The sequence below is a fragment of the Schistocerca cancellata genome, chromosome 8 (assembly GCF_023864275.1).
Source record: "Schistocerca cancellata isolate TAMUIC-IGC-003103 chromosome 8, iqSchCanc2.1, whole genome shotgun sequence".
NCBI lineage: Eukaryota > Metazoa > Arthropoda > Insecta > Orthoptera > Acrididae > Schistocerca > Schistocerca cancellata.
Genome location: NC_064633.1, coordinates 76249866 through 76272303, shown reverse-complemented (window position 1 = coordinate 76272303; position 22438 = coordinate 76249866). Strand labels below are relative to the sequence as shown.

The 22438-nt window shown below is 43.4% G+C and overlaps 1 protein-coding gene across 1 annotated transcript in view; it reads left to right on the top strand.

The window, feature by feature from the left end:
- LOC126095111 (AP-2 complex subunit alpha) overlaps positions 1 to 7974 on the top strand; it is a 318173-nt gene extending 310199 nt beyond the window's left edge. The window contains exon 19 of the mRNA XM_049909819.1: positions 6202 to 7974. Coding sequence (XP_049765776.1) covers positions 6202 to 6279 — 78 coding nt within the window. The 3' untranslated portion in view covers positions 6280 to 7974. The remainder of the gene's footprint in view (positions 1 to 6201) is intronic.
- Positions 7975 to 22438: the final 14464 nt, after the last annotated feature.

The window sequence follows — 22438 nt, the reverse complement described above, 5'->3', positions numbered from 1 at the left end:
AAAGTGGCAGTTAAACTTTCGGATTGGTGAGCTCTCTTCCTTTCAGTTGGGGACTATGCTCTTGAGGATGTGGACTTCCAATCAGAGGGACCGGAGAGACGGGAACCTCCTAACATTCCCCCTGACCTCTCCTAGGGAGAAAGAAAAGACCAACGACCACTAAACAGTGGTTCCCTTAGGGACTTCTGCGTTGCAGTGGAATTTAAATGGATACTGCTCAAATTTGAAAGACGATGACCTGTATCTTAGTGGAATGACGACTGTTGACTGGTCCAGGAGAAGCAGTTCATCATCTGCTTACAAGAAACTTGTCTTACTCACTGACACATTTGCATTATGGGGTTACAGAAAGGACAATATTACAGGAGACAGGGCTAAAGGTGCAGTGTCTGTTTTCATTGATAACTGATGCCACCCCTCTCGTGTCCTCTTACCATAACCATACAAGCAACTGATGTGTACGTTCAAGCTGACACCCTTTAACATAGCAGTGTGTTCTTTGTATTACCCACCTAATGCTGTTTTGGATGCAGACACACTGACAGAACTCTTGAGCACACCTAAGTCCATTCCTCCTTGTGGAGGACTTCAGTGCACACAATGTGCTGTGTGGCTTCGCTGCCACTTGCTCCAGGGGTCGGATGATCAAGCGACTTCGCCATTTTGAGAATATCTGCCTTCTAAACTTGAGACACATGACACACTTTTACACAGCTGCAGAGTCTTTTTCAGCCATTGACTTTTTTTTTTTTTTACCCCAGCTATTGCAGTCTGTTCACTTGGAAGTGGCTACGGATTTACATTCTAGTGACCATTTCTCAGTGTGGACCTGTCTGCTGACTTGGACAGTGGCTGACAGGAGGCCACAAACATGGATGATACAAAGTGCAAAGTGGTTGCAGTACAGTCGACAGGCTGTTTTTGAACATAAGGATTGTGCACAGGAGACAATGGCCTATATCATTTGTGAGATCCAAATGGCTGCCACGGAGTCCATCCTCTAGTCTAGTAACGGCCTCAGACGATGACCTGGTGGAATGACGACTGTCGACTGGCAATCGGGGCCAGAAGAACTACTCCGTGGAACTTCAAACACCATCCAACTATAGAAAAAATCTGCCTTCAGATCTGCGAGAGCACATGCAAGGCGACTGATAAAAGAATGGAAGAGGGCTTCCCGGAAGAAATTCAAGACTGCCATTAATTGGTTCACTTCCTCTGTGCAAGTTTGGAAATTTAATAAGGTGGATTTCAGGCAAGGGCAGTACACATCCCCTTACAGCCTTGTCAAGTAATGAGGTCTTGGTGAATATGCCAGAAGACATGGCTTGGGTTTTAGCTGAACACTTTTTCCCTGTCACTAAGTCATCCAGACAAGCTCCTGCTTTCCAGGTGTTCCATGGGACTGCGGAGATGAGGAAGCTCCATTATTCCTCACATAATGAGGAAGTTTACAACCTTCCATTTTCCATGTGGGAACTGGAATTGGTTCTTTCTGCAGCGGGAGACACTGCTCCAGGACCTGATGAGATCCATTATGCCATGCTGAGTCATCTGTGCCCTGAAGTGAAAGAACAGCTTCTCTCTTGTTTAAATCAGATCTGGTTCGATGGACAGTACCCGACGACTTGGAAGGAGGCAATATTAATTCAATTCTGGAAACCAGGCAAGGACCGTAGTGCCCCCTAACAGTTAACAGAGTGTAGCCCTTATCAGTTGTATGGATAAGACTCTTGAACACATGGTCAACTGCTGCCTTGCCTGGCTGCTCGAATCCTAGGTCACATGATCCACTCCCAGTGTGGTTTCAGGTGCTATCGTTCCACCCCTGACAACCTAATTCTACTGGAAGCAGCGATATAGGAGTCCTCCTTATGTTGAAACCATGTGGTTTGTGTGTTTTCTGTCTTAATCCTTTGGCAACTTCATGAATGGGGTCCACGTGGATGCCTGCCACTTCTTGTCCAATCCTTTCTTGAGGACCAGCATTTTTGATGTCACATTGGCGATGCCTTGTCTGTTGCTGTGTTCAAGAGATTGGGGTCCCCAAGGCAATGTACTCAATGTCACATTGTTTGCCATCGCTATCAATGGCATTTTCTCCACACTCAAGAGTCCTGTCAAATGCTCTTTGTTTATGGATGAATTTGCAGTCTTCTACTCTTCCGCAGATCATACAACAATGATAAGGTAGCTACTATTAGGAGGCTGGAAACCTGGGCCAGGACAACTGGTTTTCTGTTTTCACCAGAGAAGAATACATGTGTCAATTTTAATTGTGCTCATCAAAGTTTTAACAAACCAGTGCTCACAATGGGGGACAATATTTTAAGTTTTCAAGAAGCTGTACACTTTTTGAGTTTATTATTTGACTTGAAATTAACTTGGCTCTCACGCCTGAAAGACCTATAAACAAAGTGCTTCCAGTCATTGAATATTTTGAAATTACGTTGTGGAAAAACATAGGGATTTTACTGGTCCCACCTCCTAAAGTTTTATAGGAAATTTGTTCAAGCATGTTTAGATTATGGCAGTGTGGTCTATGGATCAGCGTGTATTTCCTACCTCAAGATATTAGACACTATCCACCCCCGAGGGCATTTGAATATAAACTGGAGCCTTTCAGACCAGCCCATTTCAGAGTCTGTGTGCAGAGGCAGATGAACCACAGCTCTGGATTCAACAACGTATCCTTTCGGCTTGACAGGCACTGAAAATATCAGCATCACCTCGGTCATTGGCATTTATTGCAGTGGTCCAACCCAGCTTCTAATGGCTGTTACAAGAAATCGGCCCCATGCGACCAAGCCATTTGGAATATGTGCTACTGTGTGTCTCAAGGATCTGGGTCTATCAGATCTCAAAATACACAACTAGGCATGGAATGCATTGCTGCCTTGGTGTCTCCAGAGGCCCAAAGTGATTTTAAGCTTGACACGTTACAAGAAAACTTGTACTCTAGATTATATTTTTACATCTTTGTTTTCGTCCATTTTAAGTACGTACCACAGTTTTATCATTGTTTATACAGATGGATCCCAGCAAAGTAATGTCCTTGGTTGTACTGCTGTTTTCCCTGATAGGGTTTTCAAAGTGCATTTTCCAGAAAAACTTACAAATTATGATGTGGTATTATATGGCATTCTGATGGCACTAGAGAGGATTCACGGACATCACCGTACAAGGTCTCTTGTCTGTTCCAACTCACTTAGCGCAGCATAAGCAGTTCATCAAATGTATCCAGTAGACTAGCTGATTCAGCTCATCAATGACTCTTACAGTGGTGCCAGCACCATGGCAAGGAGGTGGTCTTTTGCTGGGTACCTGACCCTATCAGGATACAGGGAAACGACATGGCCGACAAAGCCACCAAGGAGGCATGTCAGGGTGGTGCTGTCTGTCAGTGTACAGTGTTGCATGCCATCATATCATTTTTTGACAGACGTGTCATGCATCAATGGGAGGCTGCATGGTTGCAGGTGACAGACAACAGATTGCGGTCACTCAAATAGACCACTCAGGCATGGTGGACTTCATGTCAGCCTCACTGGTGGAAGGAGGTTCTGCTTATCAGGCTGCGCATTGGATGTATCCCTTCAACACGTGGCTTCCTTTCCCGGCAGGAGGATCCACCACTCTGTAAAGTTTGTGGTGTGCTGCTTTCAGTTCGGCATATTGTGGCAATGTGTGTCCTATGTACAGGGTTATTACAAATGACTGAAGCGATTTCACTGCTCTACAATAACTTTATTATTTGAGATATTTTCACAATGCTTTGCACACACATACAAAAACTCAAAAAGTTTTTTTAGGCATTCACAAATGTTAGATATGTGCCCCTTTAGTGATTCGGCAGACATCAAGCTGATAATAAAGTTCCTCCCACACTCGGCACAGCATGTCCCCATCAATGAGTTCGAAAGCATTGTTGATGCGAGCTCGCAGTTCTGGCACGTTTCTTGGTAGAGGAGGTTTAAAAACTGAATCTTTCACATAACCCCACAGAAAGAAATCGCATGGGGTTAAGTCGTGAGAGTGTGGAGGCCATGACATGAATTGCTGATCATGATCTCCACCACGACCGATCCACCGGTTTTCCAATCTCCTGTTTAAGAAATGCCGAACATCATGATGGAAGTGCGGTGGAGCACCATCCTGTTGAAAGATGAAGTCGGCGCTGTCGGTCTCCAGTTGTGGCATGAGCCAATTTTCCAGCATGTCCAGATACACGTGTCCTGTAACGTTTTTTTCGCAGAAGAAAAAGGGGCCGTAAACTTTAAACCGTGAGATTGCACAAAACATGTTAACTTTTGGTGAATTGCGAATTTGCTGCACGAATGTGTGAGGATTCTCTACCGCCCAGATTCGCACATTGTGTCTGTTCACTTCACCATTAAGAAAAAAATGTTGCTTCATCACTGAAAACAAGTTTCGCACTGAACGCATCCTCTTCCATGAGCTGTTGCAACCGCGCCCAAAATTCAAAGCGTTTGACTTTGTCATCGGGTGTCAGGGCTTGTAGCAATTGTAAACGGTAAGGCTTCTGCTTTAGCCTTTTCCGTAAGATTTTCCAAACCGTCGGCTGTCGTACGTTTAGCTCCCTGCTTGCTTTATTCGTCGACTTCCGCGGGCTACGCGTGAAACTTGCCCGCACACGTTCAACCGTTTCTTCGCTCACTGCAGGCCGAACCGTTGATTTCCCCTTACAGAGGCATCCAGAAGCTTTAAACTGCGCATACCATCACCGAATGGAGTTAGCAGTTGGTGGATCTTCGTTGAACTTCGTCCTGAAGTGTCGTTGCACTGTTATGACTGACTGATGAGAGTGCATTTCAAGCACGACATACGCTTTCTCGGCTCCTGTCGCCATTTTGTCTCACTGCGCTCTTGAGAGCTCTGGCGGCAGAAACCTGAAGTGCGGCTTCATCCGAACAAAACTTTGAGTTTTTCTACGTATCTGTAGTGTGCCGTGACCATATGTCAATGAATGGAGCTACAGTGAATTTATGAAATCGCTTCAATCATTTGTAATAGCCCTGTACTTATACTAGTGCAGCCGTCGGTGTCAATCTCGCCATCCTTGCTGATACTGGCTCCAGTGTTATGAGGGTGGTGAACTTTTGTAAACTGTCAGGCCTCATCCCTAAATTTATGGGGAAGGGAGACAGACTTTAATGCATTATAAACTGCTCTGCATGGGAGGACAGCCTTCGTCCCCAGCCATGAGACCAGCATGCTGACTTTTCACCAGGGTACCAATGACCATGTTGTTGAGCACTGATGTTCCAATTAGACAATGACTGTCTGGGCTAAGTGGTCTTCCACAGCCCTCACCCGACCCATTCTTTTGCTCCTCTTCCCCTTCTTGCAAGTTCTGTTTGACTTGGTGTTCTTGCTCTGTTTTCCTGTGCTTCTCTTGCTGGGTCCATGTATCTAATCTTTAATGTGTATTGTTGGGTGGGGTGCCTTTAGTAAGTGGTGGGAGGATATGGCCCTTATTACAGTTTCTGCTTTTGAGGGCCTCTGGCTGCTATCTGGATGGGTCACCTTGCCCGCGTTTCTTCCTTTCCCCCTTATCTTATTTCTTGTTCCTTTCTATAGGCTTTGTTCACCGTCGATAGAACTTGAGGTTTTCTTTCTTTGTATTTCACCCACTCTTCTTTGGGGCATAGTTTTTTGTTGCCTTGCCTACTCCAGGTAGAAAGTACTGATTACCTTGTAGTTGGGTCCCTTTAATCCTACCCATTCTATTGGCACAACCAATGTACTTCAATTTCTACTTAATTTATTTTTCATCTTGGTGTCAATATTGCTTTTAATGTGTTGATTTTACCACTCTCACCTATTTTTATGAAATGATCAAATATCTGGCGGACACCACTAACTCCAGATGAACTTCCTCTTAACCAAGGGGCAGATGACTTTGCTCTTTAGTCTCTTAATCCCCAACCGACCAATCTTAAATAAAGTAATACTTATAAATTCGAAAATATTATTACTGATAAAACTTGACTCCAAGTAACATTAAATCTCTCTCTCTCTCTCTCTCTCTCTCTCTCTCTCTCTCTCTCTCTCTCTCTCTCTCTCTCTCCCCCCCCCCCCTCCCCCTTTTTTAATGTGATCTGGACAGTTGGATTTTTTGACACACCTTATTGCTGCTGTTTTTATGTATAATGAAGTGTCATCTTTTTTGTGTTTCAGATGTACAGGTTGACAGTTCGTTCCAGTAAAGATTCTGTTTCACAAGAAATCTGTGACCTTCTGTCAGAACAGTTCTAGTCAATTCACACTGGTGCTCTTGACATATGGGATCATGTTGGCGTTTGACCAGCAAGTGTAATTCAGTAACATACCAGTATGTGTGAAATGCATAAGGTCTGTAGATGGAGTCTTGCTTGCTTATATTTTTTGTAATATTGCAAGAAATTTTGCAAGAGCTTTTATGAAGTCTACTTTGGAATTGCCTGTCCAGTGGCACACTGTTGGAAACGAGATGAGGAATTATTGTTGCCAGGTGATGTGCACAGATTGATTGGTAAATGGAGGCATATAGCAAGTGGTAAAGCAAATTTTTAATGTATGTCCGTGTGTTCCGAAGTACTATTTGCAGAAGTATCGTCCCTTCATTTGCTATGTGTGTATGCAGTCCCTTTCCTCAAATTTTCCCCACTATGAAAGGCTGGTGGTTAGAAGCCCAGGTCATCTAAGTTTTAAGCAAGTCCTTTTGGACAGGTTTGACTGTCAACAATGCATTTAGATGGATGGAGCATTCTGTTGGAAAGTACGAGTTGTTTAATTCAGATGGCTTAGTGTAATTATATTAAAAGTAGAGTTAATGTGAAAAATGTATATATTTATATCAATTTCCAAATGTCGAACTGGCACTGTTGAAATATTTATTTATAGTGTTATTGGCTTCCTACTTTTGTTACGTTTATTCATACTCATTGTTGCTATTGTTACACTATTTTTAGTGTGTGTTAAAGGTCCCTGTACAGTTGCAGTTTATTTTGGATGCTGCTGCTATATAAAAAGACATTTTTGTATCTATCAATTTTTATTGCCAAAAGAAGCTATATGATCAGTTTGCACATGCGAAAATAAGAATCTCTAAATGAAATTATGTGTGTATAACACAACTTGGAGTAAGTGTGTGTGAAAAGTTTTAATGTGATTCAGTTCATAGTGTAACTTTTCATACAGTTACTTTTGAAATTTGACAGGAACAAATGCAATGTTTGTGAAAACTTGTTTTTATTTGGCTTGTTGTACCTGCTCTCTCTCTGTACTAGGAAAGGGCATATCCTACAGGAGTTTTATTTCATTCTGAGAGACAATAAGTAAATCAGTTTATTTGACAGTGTTATTTACTGTCATCCTTGTATGCCATTAGTGAAAAAGAAAATGTTCTTGTATATCTGAAACTTCAAATTCATTCTGAACATTGTTATCTCATGGTAAAGAAAAATTTACATTTACTCAATGTATTTATTAAAAAAGAAGTGACACCATGTGTGCGCATTGGTTTTTTCGCCTCGTGGTGCTGGAACTAAGTGGTAGCTCTCTGTGTGAAAGTGTGTGTGATGTGTATTTTGGTTGTATATTTACATTTGTTCGATTGTAAAGTTACGAGAAGACTTATCATACGAAAATTCTCGTATTTCTCATTGTTCCACATATAGGACAATTGTGTAGTTCAGAATGTCATTGTTTTGGTAGCTAAAGAGCATTTATTTTTAAGATTTTGTATAGTAAAAAGAATTATTAGAGATAATGTATTCAGTCTGTTTGAATACAAAAGCTCAGAAAATTTTGACTTTGCTGTGTTGTGTAAAGATAGTATGTGAGAGAAGTGTGTACATTAGTCAGTGGTATCTGTAATTTTGGTTCATTCATTGAGATTCATTTGTGTGTATATGCATTTCACATCATGTATGAGAATGTATTGTGAAATTAAACAGATTGGCTGATCAAGTTAACTTCTTTTATGCACCATATATTATCAAGATGATATTAATAACAGTATGAAAGTGCAACCAGTACACGAACTAAACAATGCTTTTTGTACAGTTTAAACAGTAATAATATTACAGGAAACAATGAAAGGGTGGTTAAGCCACAGACAAAACATGCATTCCCCCCAGCACCAAATGATAGAGGTTGACCATTTTTTGAAACTGGTAATTGATTGGCAACTGTTAATATTTTGTATTATAGAAAAACATTGGTTTGAAGAAAACTTTTGTTTGAACTATGATATGTACAGTTATTCATAACAGAACACAATAACTAGAACAGAGGAATTATAAGTGGAGGAAAAAGTAACAGCTCAAAAATCATGATTACTTGGGTGGATGCACATATTTGTTTATGTTAATCATCTTCAGAAAGTGGTAGTAAATTGTATATACTTGGATGGAGTATTTGGGTTTTACTGTAATTTTCTCTACCTTATGTTCTAGTTTATAATAGAGGGAACATTCCACGTGGGAAAAATATATTTAAAAAGAAAGATGATGAGACTTACCAAACAAAAGCGCTGGCAGGTAGATAGACACACAAACAAACGCATACATACACACAAAATTCTAGCTTTCGCAACCAACGGTTGCCTCGTCAGGAAAGAGGGAAGGAGAAGGAAAGACAAAAGGATATGTGTTTTAAGGGAGAGGGTAAGGAGTCATTCCAATCCCGGGAGCGGAAAGACTTACCTTAGGGGGAAAAAAGGACAGGTATACACTTGCACACACACACATATCCATCCACACATACACAGACACAAGCAGACATTTGTAAAGGCAAAGAGTGAGACGGTGCAGTGGGTAGCCTACTTGATTTATTTTCAGGACACTGACAGTTCAAATACCCATCAAGCCATGCAGATTTAAGTTTTCTTCTGTTTGCCTAAATCAGTTGTGGCAATTGCCAGGATGGTTCCTTTGGAAGGCCACAGCCAGTGTCCCTCCCCATCCTCCCCTAATCAGATTTTGTGCTCAATCTCTATGATCTTGTTAAATTCTAATCTTCCTTCCTTATTGCTACATTGACTCACACAGTAGATCAGTGTACTTGCCGCTGAATTCACAATAAAACCACATGCTTCTTGTTTACCTACAGTAGCTGTTCAAAATGATCACTGCAACTGAAAATCCCACCAAATGTCAGATCCATGTTGTAACATTATTTTCCATAACAGTCTCAAAACTGCTGTCAATAATTCCAAAATTTGTATATCAATAAAATTAAAGAGCTGAAGGCATTGTGTGTCAATGATGTCATTTAAGAGTAATAACAGAAGTGGCAATCCATGTGTAGCTGGCCTCCCAGACTGACTGGTCTCTCGAGTTGTATCGCAACCGCAAGGGACTTTGTGCATCATTCCACAATGGCGGTTTCCGACAGACGTGCTGCCCCATACACATTCTCCGCTCCCAAGTGGATTCTTCCACTGCTTTTCCTTCGGCAGCCGAGAAAAGAACAGCAAGACATAGTTCCTGTTTGGATGAATTTGGTGATAATCTTGCCACAGTTCACGTTTCCACATTTCCTCCCACATGTCGGAAAAATGAGTGCCGCACTAGCCCCTTGCCTACATGTCGGTGCTTACACAGGATGGTTCTTATTAACAGTTAAAAAATCCCAGAGACAAGTAGGGCCACAAATGTCGGGAAACACCTCAAAAGTAGATGACAAATGTTGCACATGTGATGTTACCAGGTGACATACCTCACTGACTTGCAGCAATGGGTTTGCCGATCCCAGCCCCGCTGACGGGGCAGTGCTACACATCGCTCCATTGTTGACACTCTTGAATTTTCCAGTGTGGTACGGTCGTGCTCACAGTGGTGGTAACACAAGACTAAGCCAGTTACGAAATCAGAGTAGCCCAGCAGAACCACGTGCGGCATGCCCCCTCCAGTGAGAGTAGGATCGACAATTCCAGCCGCTACATGTGTGGCGATGCGCTTCGTGTGATGGCATCTGTTCGACAGATCCACTTCTCGGACATTTCCTGCATTTGTGGCACAATGTCTCTTATGACTCGTCTCAGCGTTATCTGCGTCACTTCAGCCGCTTTTAAATGTTAATAAGAATCATCCAGTGTACCTGCAATGGAGTCGCAATATGTTGCATATGTGCTGCTGCAACACCCTCAAACGGAAATTATTCGATACATCCAGTAGAATCTGAAACAGATATGGGAGTTAGCAGCAAGAAGTAGCACTTTGTGCATTTCATAGTGAGATGTGTCCTTGATCTAGTTTTTATGAGAAAATGACAGTCTGATACTACATCGATAGTATTGAGGCATAATGGGATGATAGAATTCTTCTGTACCTTTGTTATTGTCACCTTTTCGTTAATGGGTTGTTTGTAAGTGGTGTTGCAGTAATGGTTTTTATACATTTTGTTTATACTTCCTTGTCCTAAGTGGGCATTCACCAATTTAAATATTAAGATGTCTCTTATGTATAATCAGTTATTAAAAAAGCCACTGTCTTTGTCTAAAAAAGCAATCTTTGTAATACTAAGAGAAGGGTGTACCTCACGCATGTATCTTACTGTGAGAGAAATAGGAGACCGTTCGGATAAAAGGAGAAGTATATTTTTCAGATGGGGCACTCTCTATCAGCCCTATTCTCTAGCCACTGTCTTTGTCTAAAAAAGCAATCTTTGTAATACTAAGAGAAGGGTGTACCTCACGCATGTATCTTACTGTGAGAGAAATAGGAGACCGTTCGGATAAAAGGAGAAGTATATTTTTCAGATGGGGCACTCTCTATCAGCCCTATTCTCTATCTTTGGTGTGAAGTTCACTATGGACTGAAGAGACATATTTGACCTTGGTATGCTAAGCATTTGTGAGCATTTTACAAGTGATAAACATTCTCATGAAAACTGATTAAATATCAGTCATCTTTAGTGACAAAGATAGGAACTAGACTAAACATTAAGAGGACGTTTATTTAAATCAGTGACATGAGTGTAGACTAATATCCAACAGGTGTTAGTCGTTCCTAGACAAATCATCAACTTTTGAATGGTAGTAGTCATGAAAGAAATAGTCTAGCGAGTGACATTTGTATGGAGCCTCAAATGGAGATAAGCCACGGAAATTACGAAAACTTCTATTTAAATCTTCACTAATGGAATGAGACAGTCAGCAGCAGGGATGAATGAAGGATGATGACAGTAGTGGGACAAGGCCGACACAGGTGCATTGTGTTAATGTGAGTTGCCGACATCAGGAGCAAGTATACATTCAGCAGCAATCCTGTTGTTCTCTTTTGATTGATAGGTTGTTAACCTATTGTTCCCCTCCCCTCCGCCTGCTCCCCCCAACCCCACAGGAAACCTCCAACTCTCTCCCCTCCCCCTCACTGATATAGGTATACTTTCAGGTCTGTGTTATTCAAATAGCCCCATCTCTCTCTATCAATTTGGTTGACTACTTAATTAAATTAACCCCTACCCTTTGGTAAATCCCGCAACCCCACCACCCCACCCTCCACTCTCCCTCTCCCCCACACAGAAATTGACAGCTCTGTGGTGCAGAAAGCTCTAATGACAGGAAATTCAACTACATAGTAGAAGGTATATTGTTTATTTATCAAAAACTCGGTTTGGAGGGGTTGGATTTCTCTTGCTCATCATTCTCTGCTGTTTGTAAAAAAGTAATCCAGATCGCAAAAGGAATACCATCATCAAACACCCGTCACACATAATTGTGCTATTAAAAATCTGCCGTCCCATGTCCGCTGGTTTGCACCCGATGCTGGCTTGCATCACTGCACGTGCAGCTCGCTCGGGGTTCTGCAAAGCAATACATCAGTCAGCGGCCGTGCCACGCCCCCTGTCCAAGTGTGGCCACTCTGGCCCCGTGCCTTACAGACCAGATGTCACACTAATCCCCAAACAAAAGCACCCGGGAAATTCCCGTCGAGACACGTGCTCTTTCTCCATTTCTCCTCCCACAGCACCCCACTGCCAGGCCAGCTCTGACCATCGGTTGTGGTCAGACCAAACTGCAAACAAAGCAGCATTTACCCAGTAAACCCCTTTGGGATACCGATGTGTACGAGAACTGCTTCCGAGGCAAATGGCTGATTGGGAATCGATTCCACCATGGACTCTGAATTGCCCCAGTCCTCCTGGCGCAGTTTCTTGTGTTGCATTTCACGAACTGCTTCAGGAGTTATAACAGTTGGTGCTGCAAAATATCGTCACATATGTAACTCGTAGGTGTCACAGGTTTTCATATCTCGTCAGAATACTGTTTGCTAGTTTGCTATTGCCTAATGCTGGAGACAGAGGGAAAGTGGACACAATTTGGATATCAAAAACAGAGTGAAACAATCCAGTTGCAGTAACCTCTCTAATTAATGGTTTCACAATTTACTGGAGTAAAATAGACCACTTAAAGCACTCTCTTCCACCATACGATGATCCTTCTTCATAATAAAACATACTTTCATATTTTCAACGTTTATCACATGCAAACATTATGCTAATCAAGTAATGAAATTTTCATCACAAATAGGTCACAGTGCTAAGTATACCTAAGGTCTTGTGTGCCCTCCTGTACAACAAAGAATCACAAAGAATCCACTAAATGCATTTGGTGAAAAAACAAATCCCGAGGGTCACACAAACTCGAGATCAAGAATTGTGCTGTCCGCCGACTGCAGGGGACTGTGCTGAGTGGGAGGAGGGGGGGGGGGGAGACCCACACCCGTGCCGGTCACGCCCATCCGTACCAAATGCATATGTGCACACAATACAACTATCTGAAACAATAAATTGAGCAATTAGGAATTTAATGTCGTGATTGGGTTTTTGAAAGTACTATAGACGGCCTAAATTGATTCAGTCCGCTACATTTGGAAGGAGGGAGGAAGATTCTGCTGCATGTGAGAGTAGAGACATCGGCAAATACCACTGCAAGATAGACTTCACTGCAGTGTATTGAGAAGCACTAGACACGACACAATTAAACCACGATCCAGTCCATAGCAATGAGCTGTCATGGCTAGATGTCAGAGCGAGCTGAAAACACTCGCACATCCTGTGCACTCACCACCCAGATGCCCACACACAGCACGCCCATGCCCCTTTTGACACCGCCGTAAAGAGGTAAGTGAAAATTTCTGCTGCGGCCGCAATCGCAGTCGTGCACATGCGTGGTGCCAGAGTGCACCGGTCATGGAGGGCAAGGGCATGCAGGGATGATTGGAGTAGTTGCAGTTGCGATGTTATCAGTATGTCCAGCGCAAACCTCCATCATTTTGAATCTTCTCACACATGTCTGCTTCTGTTGCGATCATCTGGTACACTGGTCAGTTCGCCAGTCCTCGCTGCCAAGTGCAAGATCAGATGGCTAGGTGCATTCTATGTACAGGTCAAAGGCTGAACTAATCCATTACTTCTAGTTGCCAACTTCTTGTGACCACACTTGCAGGCAGTCGTGTTGCACTGCGAAACAAACAACTGCAGCCTGAATGTATACAGTAGTTCTAAACAATTCCACCCTGACACACACCATCCAGTTCAAAAAATCTGCTTTACCCAATCCGAGACAACGACCATACACCTCAAATTTCTGACTTGAAATGTAGAGTCCTCCTGTTTATACGAGTTATTTTCGAAGATATAAGAAATCAAACAATACATGCATTTTCATGTTACTAAACTATCGTTACATGTTATGAAAATCCTGTACAGGAATGTTCCCTCTAACTATTGTTTCATCACATAGTAAAATATCTTTCCTTATCTGTCACATCATGCATCACGGGACTAGAATACTAAAATCATTTTTGGCTCATGATGGGAGTGCTAAGATCTACCACTGTCACTGCACACCACCTCACTTTCGAAATCTCTCTTGAGGTAACCAAATGTCTCGCCACATATGAAGGCTCCTAAGGTAACAGCACAGGGCAGTTGTAAATGTAAGTTTTTTACTATGTATCACTTTATGCATTCGGTAACACATTTATTTATTTTTTTACATTTTCTTTGCGTGGAGCCATTATAATGACAGCTTTTACAAACGTCAGACTTAATACTATGGTTATAATTACACTTAGAAAATACACTATATTCTGTAGCTGTTGCTTCTTATGTCTATTTTTTACATTTATCACATTACAACTGATATGCTAATGCCTCATGTTACTATCACTATCTTAAAATTCGTTTAAAGAATATAAACATTTTTCTATTAGAAAAGATTTTAATTTTGTTTCAAAAACATTTCCAGTGTATGTTCTTAGAGAGGTTGGTAGCTTGTTGTACCAAATCAAACCACTGATATATGGACTTCTATCAGTCATTTTTAACGTTGTTCTGTTACGGAAATAGTTACATTTTGTTCTAGTGTTGTGATCATGTACATCACTGCCCTTGATAGCTTCTGTTAGTTGACTTATAAAAAATAAAACTATTTTGAAGATGTACAGAGAATATATTGTCAGATATTTGTGCTGCACAAACACTTCATGACATGAATCTCTCTGTCCCATCCCATGTATATGTCTTATTGCTCTTTCCTGTAGTAGTAGTATTCTTTTTAAATGTACATCAGCTGCACATCCCCATAGTTCAATTCCGTAATTGAGAAAGGGGTAAAGTGCCACTCCCATGTATCGGAACGAGTCAAGTCACCGTTTTCGAACTTACCTGCTACGCCAAAACTAGACAGTTCATCTGCATCTTGTAACTGTTCCTCAGCCTCTGCTCTGCCTCTCTGCAGCTTCATCCATGTGATCATGCCAATTTAAGTCGGAACTGAACTTAATTCAGAGAGCACTATATCCACCACCTTCTACAACCAGTGTAGAAACAGGGTGAGCTGAGTTAATGCAGTAGGCCCATCTTTTGGTCACTTAGTGGAAATGGGAAAACCTTGCGTAGCTCCGCCAACGAAGCTGACCACAGAAGGATTCTACCGCCAGCAGCATATATTACGCATAAGGCCTGCGCTATTAAAAACACGATCACAACGACTATGTTGCTGTCACCCTGCATAAAAAGCCGTCTTGGTTCTGCAGCTACACACAAGAGTCGCTGAGAGAGTTACACTTTCTGATAGAAATGCTGTACCTAATTTGGAATCGAGTCTTCCCATTCAACCACATACCTGCGATGGATCCTACAGAGATGTCTTATAATGATTACAGCCTCTATTGAATCATATTCATGGCACCATCATATCTCGAAACCAGTCACCTTTTTCGAACCTATCTGCTACAGTAAAACTCCAACGTTGTTTCAGATAGTCCCTATGCATCTTGAAAGTCCTCCTCAGTTTGTCCCCGCCAGTCCTGCAGCGTTGCGTATGTGATTGTTCCAATTTAAGTTGGAACTGAGCAGAAGTCAGAGAGCACTATATCTAACACCTTCTGCTATGCGTGTAGAAACAGAGTGGGCTCAGTTAGTGCGACAGGACCATGTTTTGACCACTCGATGGAAATGGGACGTTCTATGTCCACCAATGGTGTACGATGTGTAAGGTCAGCGCCAAAACGAAGCTTTCTCCTGCAACACAACGTAGTACAAGAGACAGTTCGAACAATTACAGTGATGTTTCTTATAGGGAATATACTACATCATACAGGAACTGGAACAAGGATGCGGATTTTGCTACTTCACTGCGATGTGTTTCCAAACTAGATACAGGTAGTACAGTCCAAAGATCTGCGTCCCTCACATCTGTCACCAGTCATCATTATTTTGTATCATCCAACAGAGAAAAACTATGAACTTCAAAAGCTCCGCTAACTTCATCTGACTGAGAACTCGATAAGATTTTTCCGCTCCCTGTCTTCCGATATTTATACCGAAAACAAATACCGTCTGCATACTGGCATCTAGCATATGTGGTGGTTCTGTGTGATGCATTGATCGTGACCGGGCCAAATATCTCACGAAATAAGCGTCAAACGAAAAAACTACAAAGAACGAAACTTGTCTAGCTTGGAGTGGGAAACCAGATGGCGCTATGGTTGGCCCGCTAGATGGCGCTGCCGTAGGTCAAACGGATATCAACTTCGTTTTTTAAAGTAGGAACCCCCATTTTTTATTACATATTCGTGTAGTACATAAAGAAATATGAATGTTTTAGTTGGACTACTTTTTTCGCTTTGCAATAGATGGCGCTGTAATAGTCACAAACACATGGCTCACAATTTTAGACGAACAGTTGGTAACAGGTAGGTTTTTTAAATTAAAATATAGAACGTAGGTACGTTTGAACATTTTATTTCGGTTGTTCCAATGTGATACATGTACCTTTGTGAACTTAACATTTCTGAGAACGCATGCTGTTACAGCGTGATTACCTATAAATACTACATTAATGCAGTAAATGCTCAAAATGATGTCCGTCAACCTCAATGCATTTGGCAATACGTGTAACGACATTCCTCTCAACAGCGAGTAGTTCGCCTTCCGTAATGTTCGCACATGCATTTACAATGCGCTGACGCATGTTGTCAGGCGTTGTCGGTGGACCACGATAGCAAATATCCCTCAGCTTTCCCCACAGAAAGGAATCCGGGGACGTCAGATCCGGTGAAGGTGAGGGCCACGGTATGGTACTTTGACGACCAATCCACCTGCCATGAAATATGCTATTCAATACCGTTTCAACCGTACGCAAGCTATGTGTCGGACATCCATCATGTTGGAAGTACATCGCCATTCTGTCATGCAGTAAAACATCTTGTAGTAACATCGGTAGAACATTACTTAGGAAATCAGCATACATTTCAGCATTTAGATTGTCATCGATAAAATGGGGGCCAATTTTCCTTCCTCCCATAATGTCGCACCATACATTAACCCGGCAAGGTCGCTGATGTTCCACTTGTCGCAGCCATCGTGGATTTTCCGTTGCCCAATAGTGCATATTATGCCGGTTTACGATACCGCCGTTGGTGAATGACGCTTCCTCGTTAAATAGAACCCGTGCAAAAAATCTGTCATCGTCGCCTAATTTCTCTTGTGCCCAGTGGCAGAACTGTACACGACGTTCGAAGTCGTCGCCATGCAATTCCTGGTGCATAGAAATATGGTACGGATGCAGTCGACGTTGATGTAGTATTCTCAACACCGACGATTTTGAGATTCCAGATTCTCGCTCTATTTGTATGCTACTGCTGTGCGGATTAGCCTCGACAGCAGCTAAAACACCTATTTTGGGCATCATCATTTGTTGCAGGTCGTGGTTGACGTTTCACATGTTGCTGAACTCTTCCTGTTTCCTTAAATAACGTAACTATCCGACGAACGGTCCGGACACTTTGCTGATGTCGTTCAGGATATTGAGCAGCATACATAGCACACGCCCGTTGGGCATTTTGATCACAACAGCCGTACATCAACACGATGTCGACCTTTTCCGCAATTGGTAAACGGTCAATTTTAACACGGGTAATGTATCACGAAGCAAATACCGTCCGCACTGGAGGAATGTTACTTGATACCACGTACTTATACGTTTGCGACTATTACAGCGCCACCTATCACCAAGCGAAAAAAGTGGTCCAACTAAAACATTCATGTTTCTTTACGTACTACACGAATATGTATAAAAATGGGGGTTCCTACTTAAAGAAATGCAGTTGGTATCCGTTTGACCTATGGCAGCGCCATCTAGCGGGCCAACCATAGCGCCATCTGGTTTCCCCCTTCAAGCTAGACGAGTTTCGTTCTTTGTAGTTTTTTTCGTTTGATGCTTATTTCGTGAGATATTTGGTCCGGTCACTATCAGTGGACCACCCTTTATACAGGTATTTTTCCATTGGAGCAGGTGACCAGTGATCAAAGTCGCTTGTACAGACCAGCGTGAAGTTTAATCGCCTGTACTGTTGGAGGACCATATCCCTCAGACTATCCGTCGCAAGAGAACGTCCCTGTTTTGTTGTAAACGCTTTGTACACCGCCATACATTTTCTTTTTCCGCCGTGACTTCGAGGTCTGTGTGAGGTTCTAAACTGACATTAACGCGTTTTGATCCATTGGCATCCACAGAAAACCGGATATTGCACGGTGTAAATCGTGCTGCTTCCACAAGACACACACTCGATGATTGAAATAAAAGACAGTCACTACGTAAGGAAACTGGACGAGTGTGACGACACCGTGGAGCATTTCTAAACGGCCGCCTGAAGGTGATTGATGACCTCTACATTTAAACTCATCTTTCACAGTGACAGTATAGCCGATGGCTCGGTGTTCCATTTTGATTGATTCCTCATATTGCGCTCATGTTCTCGATCACTCTTTCGGTGCTAGTGATCCGTGGAAGGTGTTGCCCCTCCACCGAGACTCTTTCTCCATTTCAAAAAGCGATGTCAGTCAATCATTACATGGTAAACAGCAGCATACCAGTGTATGGATCGGATGGAAAAGACACCAGAAATGTACTCTAATAAGCATCACAGTTGATAGTGCAATCAATTTTAGCGATTTTATTAGTTTTTTTACAACGCCGAACAATGACACGGCAGCATGCTTCCCAATTTCTGTATCATCGCTACACCGCCCCTCCTCTACTTTGCGGGTACCATTGTGAATGTAGATAGATGACTGTGCAGTACGTCCATTCATTGTTGATTCTCAAACATATACGCCAAAGTATATCAGATAGCGATCTACATATTTCTAGCACTTTGATCACAGTGCGTAATTTACGCTTACGATAGCCCATCTTTCCTTACGTGGATGGTAGTCACAGACTGCTCTCGCATTCTTAGGATAAATTACAGACTGAAAGATCTCCTCGCATTGTCTTTGACCAACGCTCCCTGCAATACTGTCACCTATTTAATCTGCAGCTGACCATAAGTCTACCGCTACATTCCACGTTTCATGAAGGAACAGAGTGAACCGAGTCTGTAACTGTTGTCCCACACCCATCCAGGAGCACAAAATTTCCCCAGATGCGGGCCATGTTGAGGATGTTAGCACCCAATATCAGTTTACAGTAGATATGAAAATGATGTGGTTTTTATGCATGTTGGAGCTCCAGGCAGATTGAGTTTGAAGTATTTTACGTAAATCAACTGTGCTACCATTTATAAACTATTGTTCTAGTGTCTGGGGTCAGTAGCAAGCAGGCATTGGTAAGAGAGAACATAAACAGTTGCACTCCTAACGCTACACCGTTCTGCACTTAAAACAGGCTATAATGTTAACGTTGTGATTTCCGACCTACTACTCGTGTGGAATGCAATGCTGTTACTATCCCAATGTAATAAATATATTTCCAGCGCACGAGATATATTCTCCTTGCAGATTTCTTTACGATAAACTATGGTGACAAACTGTAAAATGAAAAAAAATGCTTCCTTAAAACATCGATTCTTGGTGATACATGTACAGTATAGCTTTCCAGAGGTGTATAGCGCCCACTGTTTACATCCGATCACAGTTCAGAAAAATGGTTCAAATGGCTCTGAGCACTATGGGACTCAACTGCTGTGGTCATAAGTCCCCTAGAACTTAGAACTACTTAAACCTAACTAACCTAAGGACATCACACACATCCATGCCCGAGGCAGGATTCGAACCTGCGACCGTAGTGGTCGTGCGGTTCCAGACTGTAGCGCCTTTAACCGCTCGGCCACTCCGGCCGGCCACAGTTCAGAAATTGTACTATGCTCACATCAGTCCTATATAAAATGATCGTTAGTAAGGGAGAACGTCTCTTACAAAGAAAGAGACCAACAAATAGCACCAGTTGTTTGGAAAGTGAAATACACTAACTCCATGAACAGGGCATCTGTCAAGCAGATGTATACGCGGGGATTGTAGTGCCTCACAAATACCTGTCGCTGACTTCGAAACACCGTAGTCATGAAACTTAAGACTCGATTTTACGCCCAAGATGCGGCAGAGTAATGGAGTACGCCGCAAAAATATTCGTTCGTCTAGAGAAATGTGTCAAAACAAGATGGACATATTTCGTCACACATGAGACGGAAGTCCTCTGATTAACGAGAAGTTTGCTGTTAACGATCGCAAGTAAACAGTGCTCTAAGTCACACAGAGAACACGCAGTTGTGCACGAGTCGAACACAGCTTATGTCACAACTGCTGCATCCCAACAGCATGATACTCTTCTCTCTGTAGAATGTATCATCAGTCTACCATTAAATGCTACCCCGTTACAGCTCCTCCATCTCAACCGACCACTCCATCCACTCTGTCATCCTTTAAAGGAGATGCAGATACTTTAGAGGCAGATGGTTCCCTTTTTTTCAGGAAAGCATCAAAGGCAGCAGCCAGCTCTCGTGTATCTCTGTTACCTCAATCGGTGAAGGAATGACTGTTTTCCTGGTTCCTGATGCTTCCGTGTGAACATTTTCTCATATTCCTCTTGCTGTCACACACTGGTTCCCACGTAAAGGAATTGTTCTACACGAAACAGAAGACAAAGTATTCCTTCAGTTTCCCTACAATTCGGCGTATTTTCCCGCAATTTATACGTATTTTCCGTCATTTTTCGTAATGTTATCAGTTTTATGTCACTTCTACCCAATCGGTACATCAGGTTCCCGATTGATCAATTCATTGTTTCCAATAGTTGTTGCGTGCACACATGCGGTCGGAAGGAGTGGGCGTGGCCGGCACAGGTCTGGGTCTCTCTCTCTCTCTCTCTCTCTCTCTCTCTCTCTCTGGACGGGGCTGCCCTGCAGTCGGCGGACGGCGAGCTTCGCTATCACGAGTTTGTGTGATCATCAAGCCTTTTTTGTCACCAGATACGTTTAGTGGAAACGTTGTAGTGGAGAAGGGCACGTAGAAGATGTCGGATATACACTCCTGGAAATGGAAAAAAGAACACATTGACACCGGTGTGTCAGACCCACCATACTTGCTCCGGACACTGCGAGAGGGCTGTACAAGCAATGATCACACGCACGGCACAGCGGACACACCAGGAACCGCGGTGTTGGCCGTCGAATGGCGCTAGCTGCGCAGCATTTGTGCACCGCCGCCGTCAGTGTCAGCCAGTTTGCCGTGGCATACGGAGCTCCATCGCAGTCTTTAACACTGGTAGCATGCCGCGACAGCGTGGACGTGAACCGTATGTGCAGTTGACGGACTTTGAGCGAGGGCGTATAGTGGGCATGCGGGAGGCCGGGTGGACGTACCGCCGAATTGCTCAACACGTGGGGCGTGAGGTCTCCACAGTACATCGATGTTGTCGCCAGTGGTCGGCGGAAGGTGCACGTGCCCGTCGACCTGGGACCGGACCGCAGCGACGCACGGATGCACGCCAAGACCGTAGGATCCTACGCAGTGCCGTAGGGGACCGCACCGCCACTTCCCAGCAAATTAGGGACACTGTTGCTCCTGGGGTATCGGCGAGGACCATTCGCAACCGTCTCCATGAAGCTGGGCTACGGTCCCGCACACCGTTAGGCCGTCTTCCGCTCACGCCCCAACATCGTGCAGCCCGCCTCCAGTGGTGTCGCGACAGGCGTGAATGGAGGGACGAATGGAGACGTGTCGTCTTCAGCGATGAGAGTCGCTTCTGCCTTGGTGCCAATGATGGTCGTATGCGTGTTTGGCGCCGTGCAGGTGAGCGCCACAATCAGGACTGCATACGACCGAGGCACACAGGGCCAACACCCGGCATCATGATGTGGGGAGCGATCTCCTACACTGGCCGTACACCACTGGTGATCGTCGAGGGGACACTGAATAGTGCACGGTAAATCCAAACCGTCATCGAACCCATCGTTCTACCATTCCTAGACCGGCAAGGGAACTTGCTGTTCCAACAGGACAATGCACGTGCCACCCAACGTGCTCTAGAAGTCAACTACCCTGGCCAGCAAGATCTCCGGATCTGTCCCCCATTGAGCATGTTTGGGACTGGATGAAGCGTCGTCTCACGCGGTCTGCACGTCCAGCACGAACGCTGGTCTAACTGAGGCGCCAGGTGGAAATGGCATGGCAAGCCGTTCCACAGGACTACATCCAGCATCTCTACGATCGTCTCCATGGGAGAATAGCAGCCTGCATTGCTGCGAAAGGTGGATATACACTGTACTAGTGCCGACATTGTGCATGCTCTGTTGCCTGTGTCTATGTGCCTGTGGTTCTGTCAGTGTGATCATGTGATGTATCTGACCCCAGGAATGTGTCAATAAAGTTTCCCCTTCCTGGGACAATGAATTCACGGTGTTCTTATTTCAATTTCCAGGAGTGTATTATCGCTACGATCTATTTGTGTCGGAAATTTCATTACGTACTTGATTTGCGTAATGTTTACTTGTGTTAGTCAAACGTTGAAAATATGTTTTGATACGAAAAAGGATCATCGTAAGGCGGAAGTGAGTGTTTTAAGCCATTCCTTTGACTCCTGCAAATTGTTCAACAATTGATCTGACAGGCTGATGCAGCTGGATTATTTCACTCTATT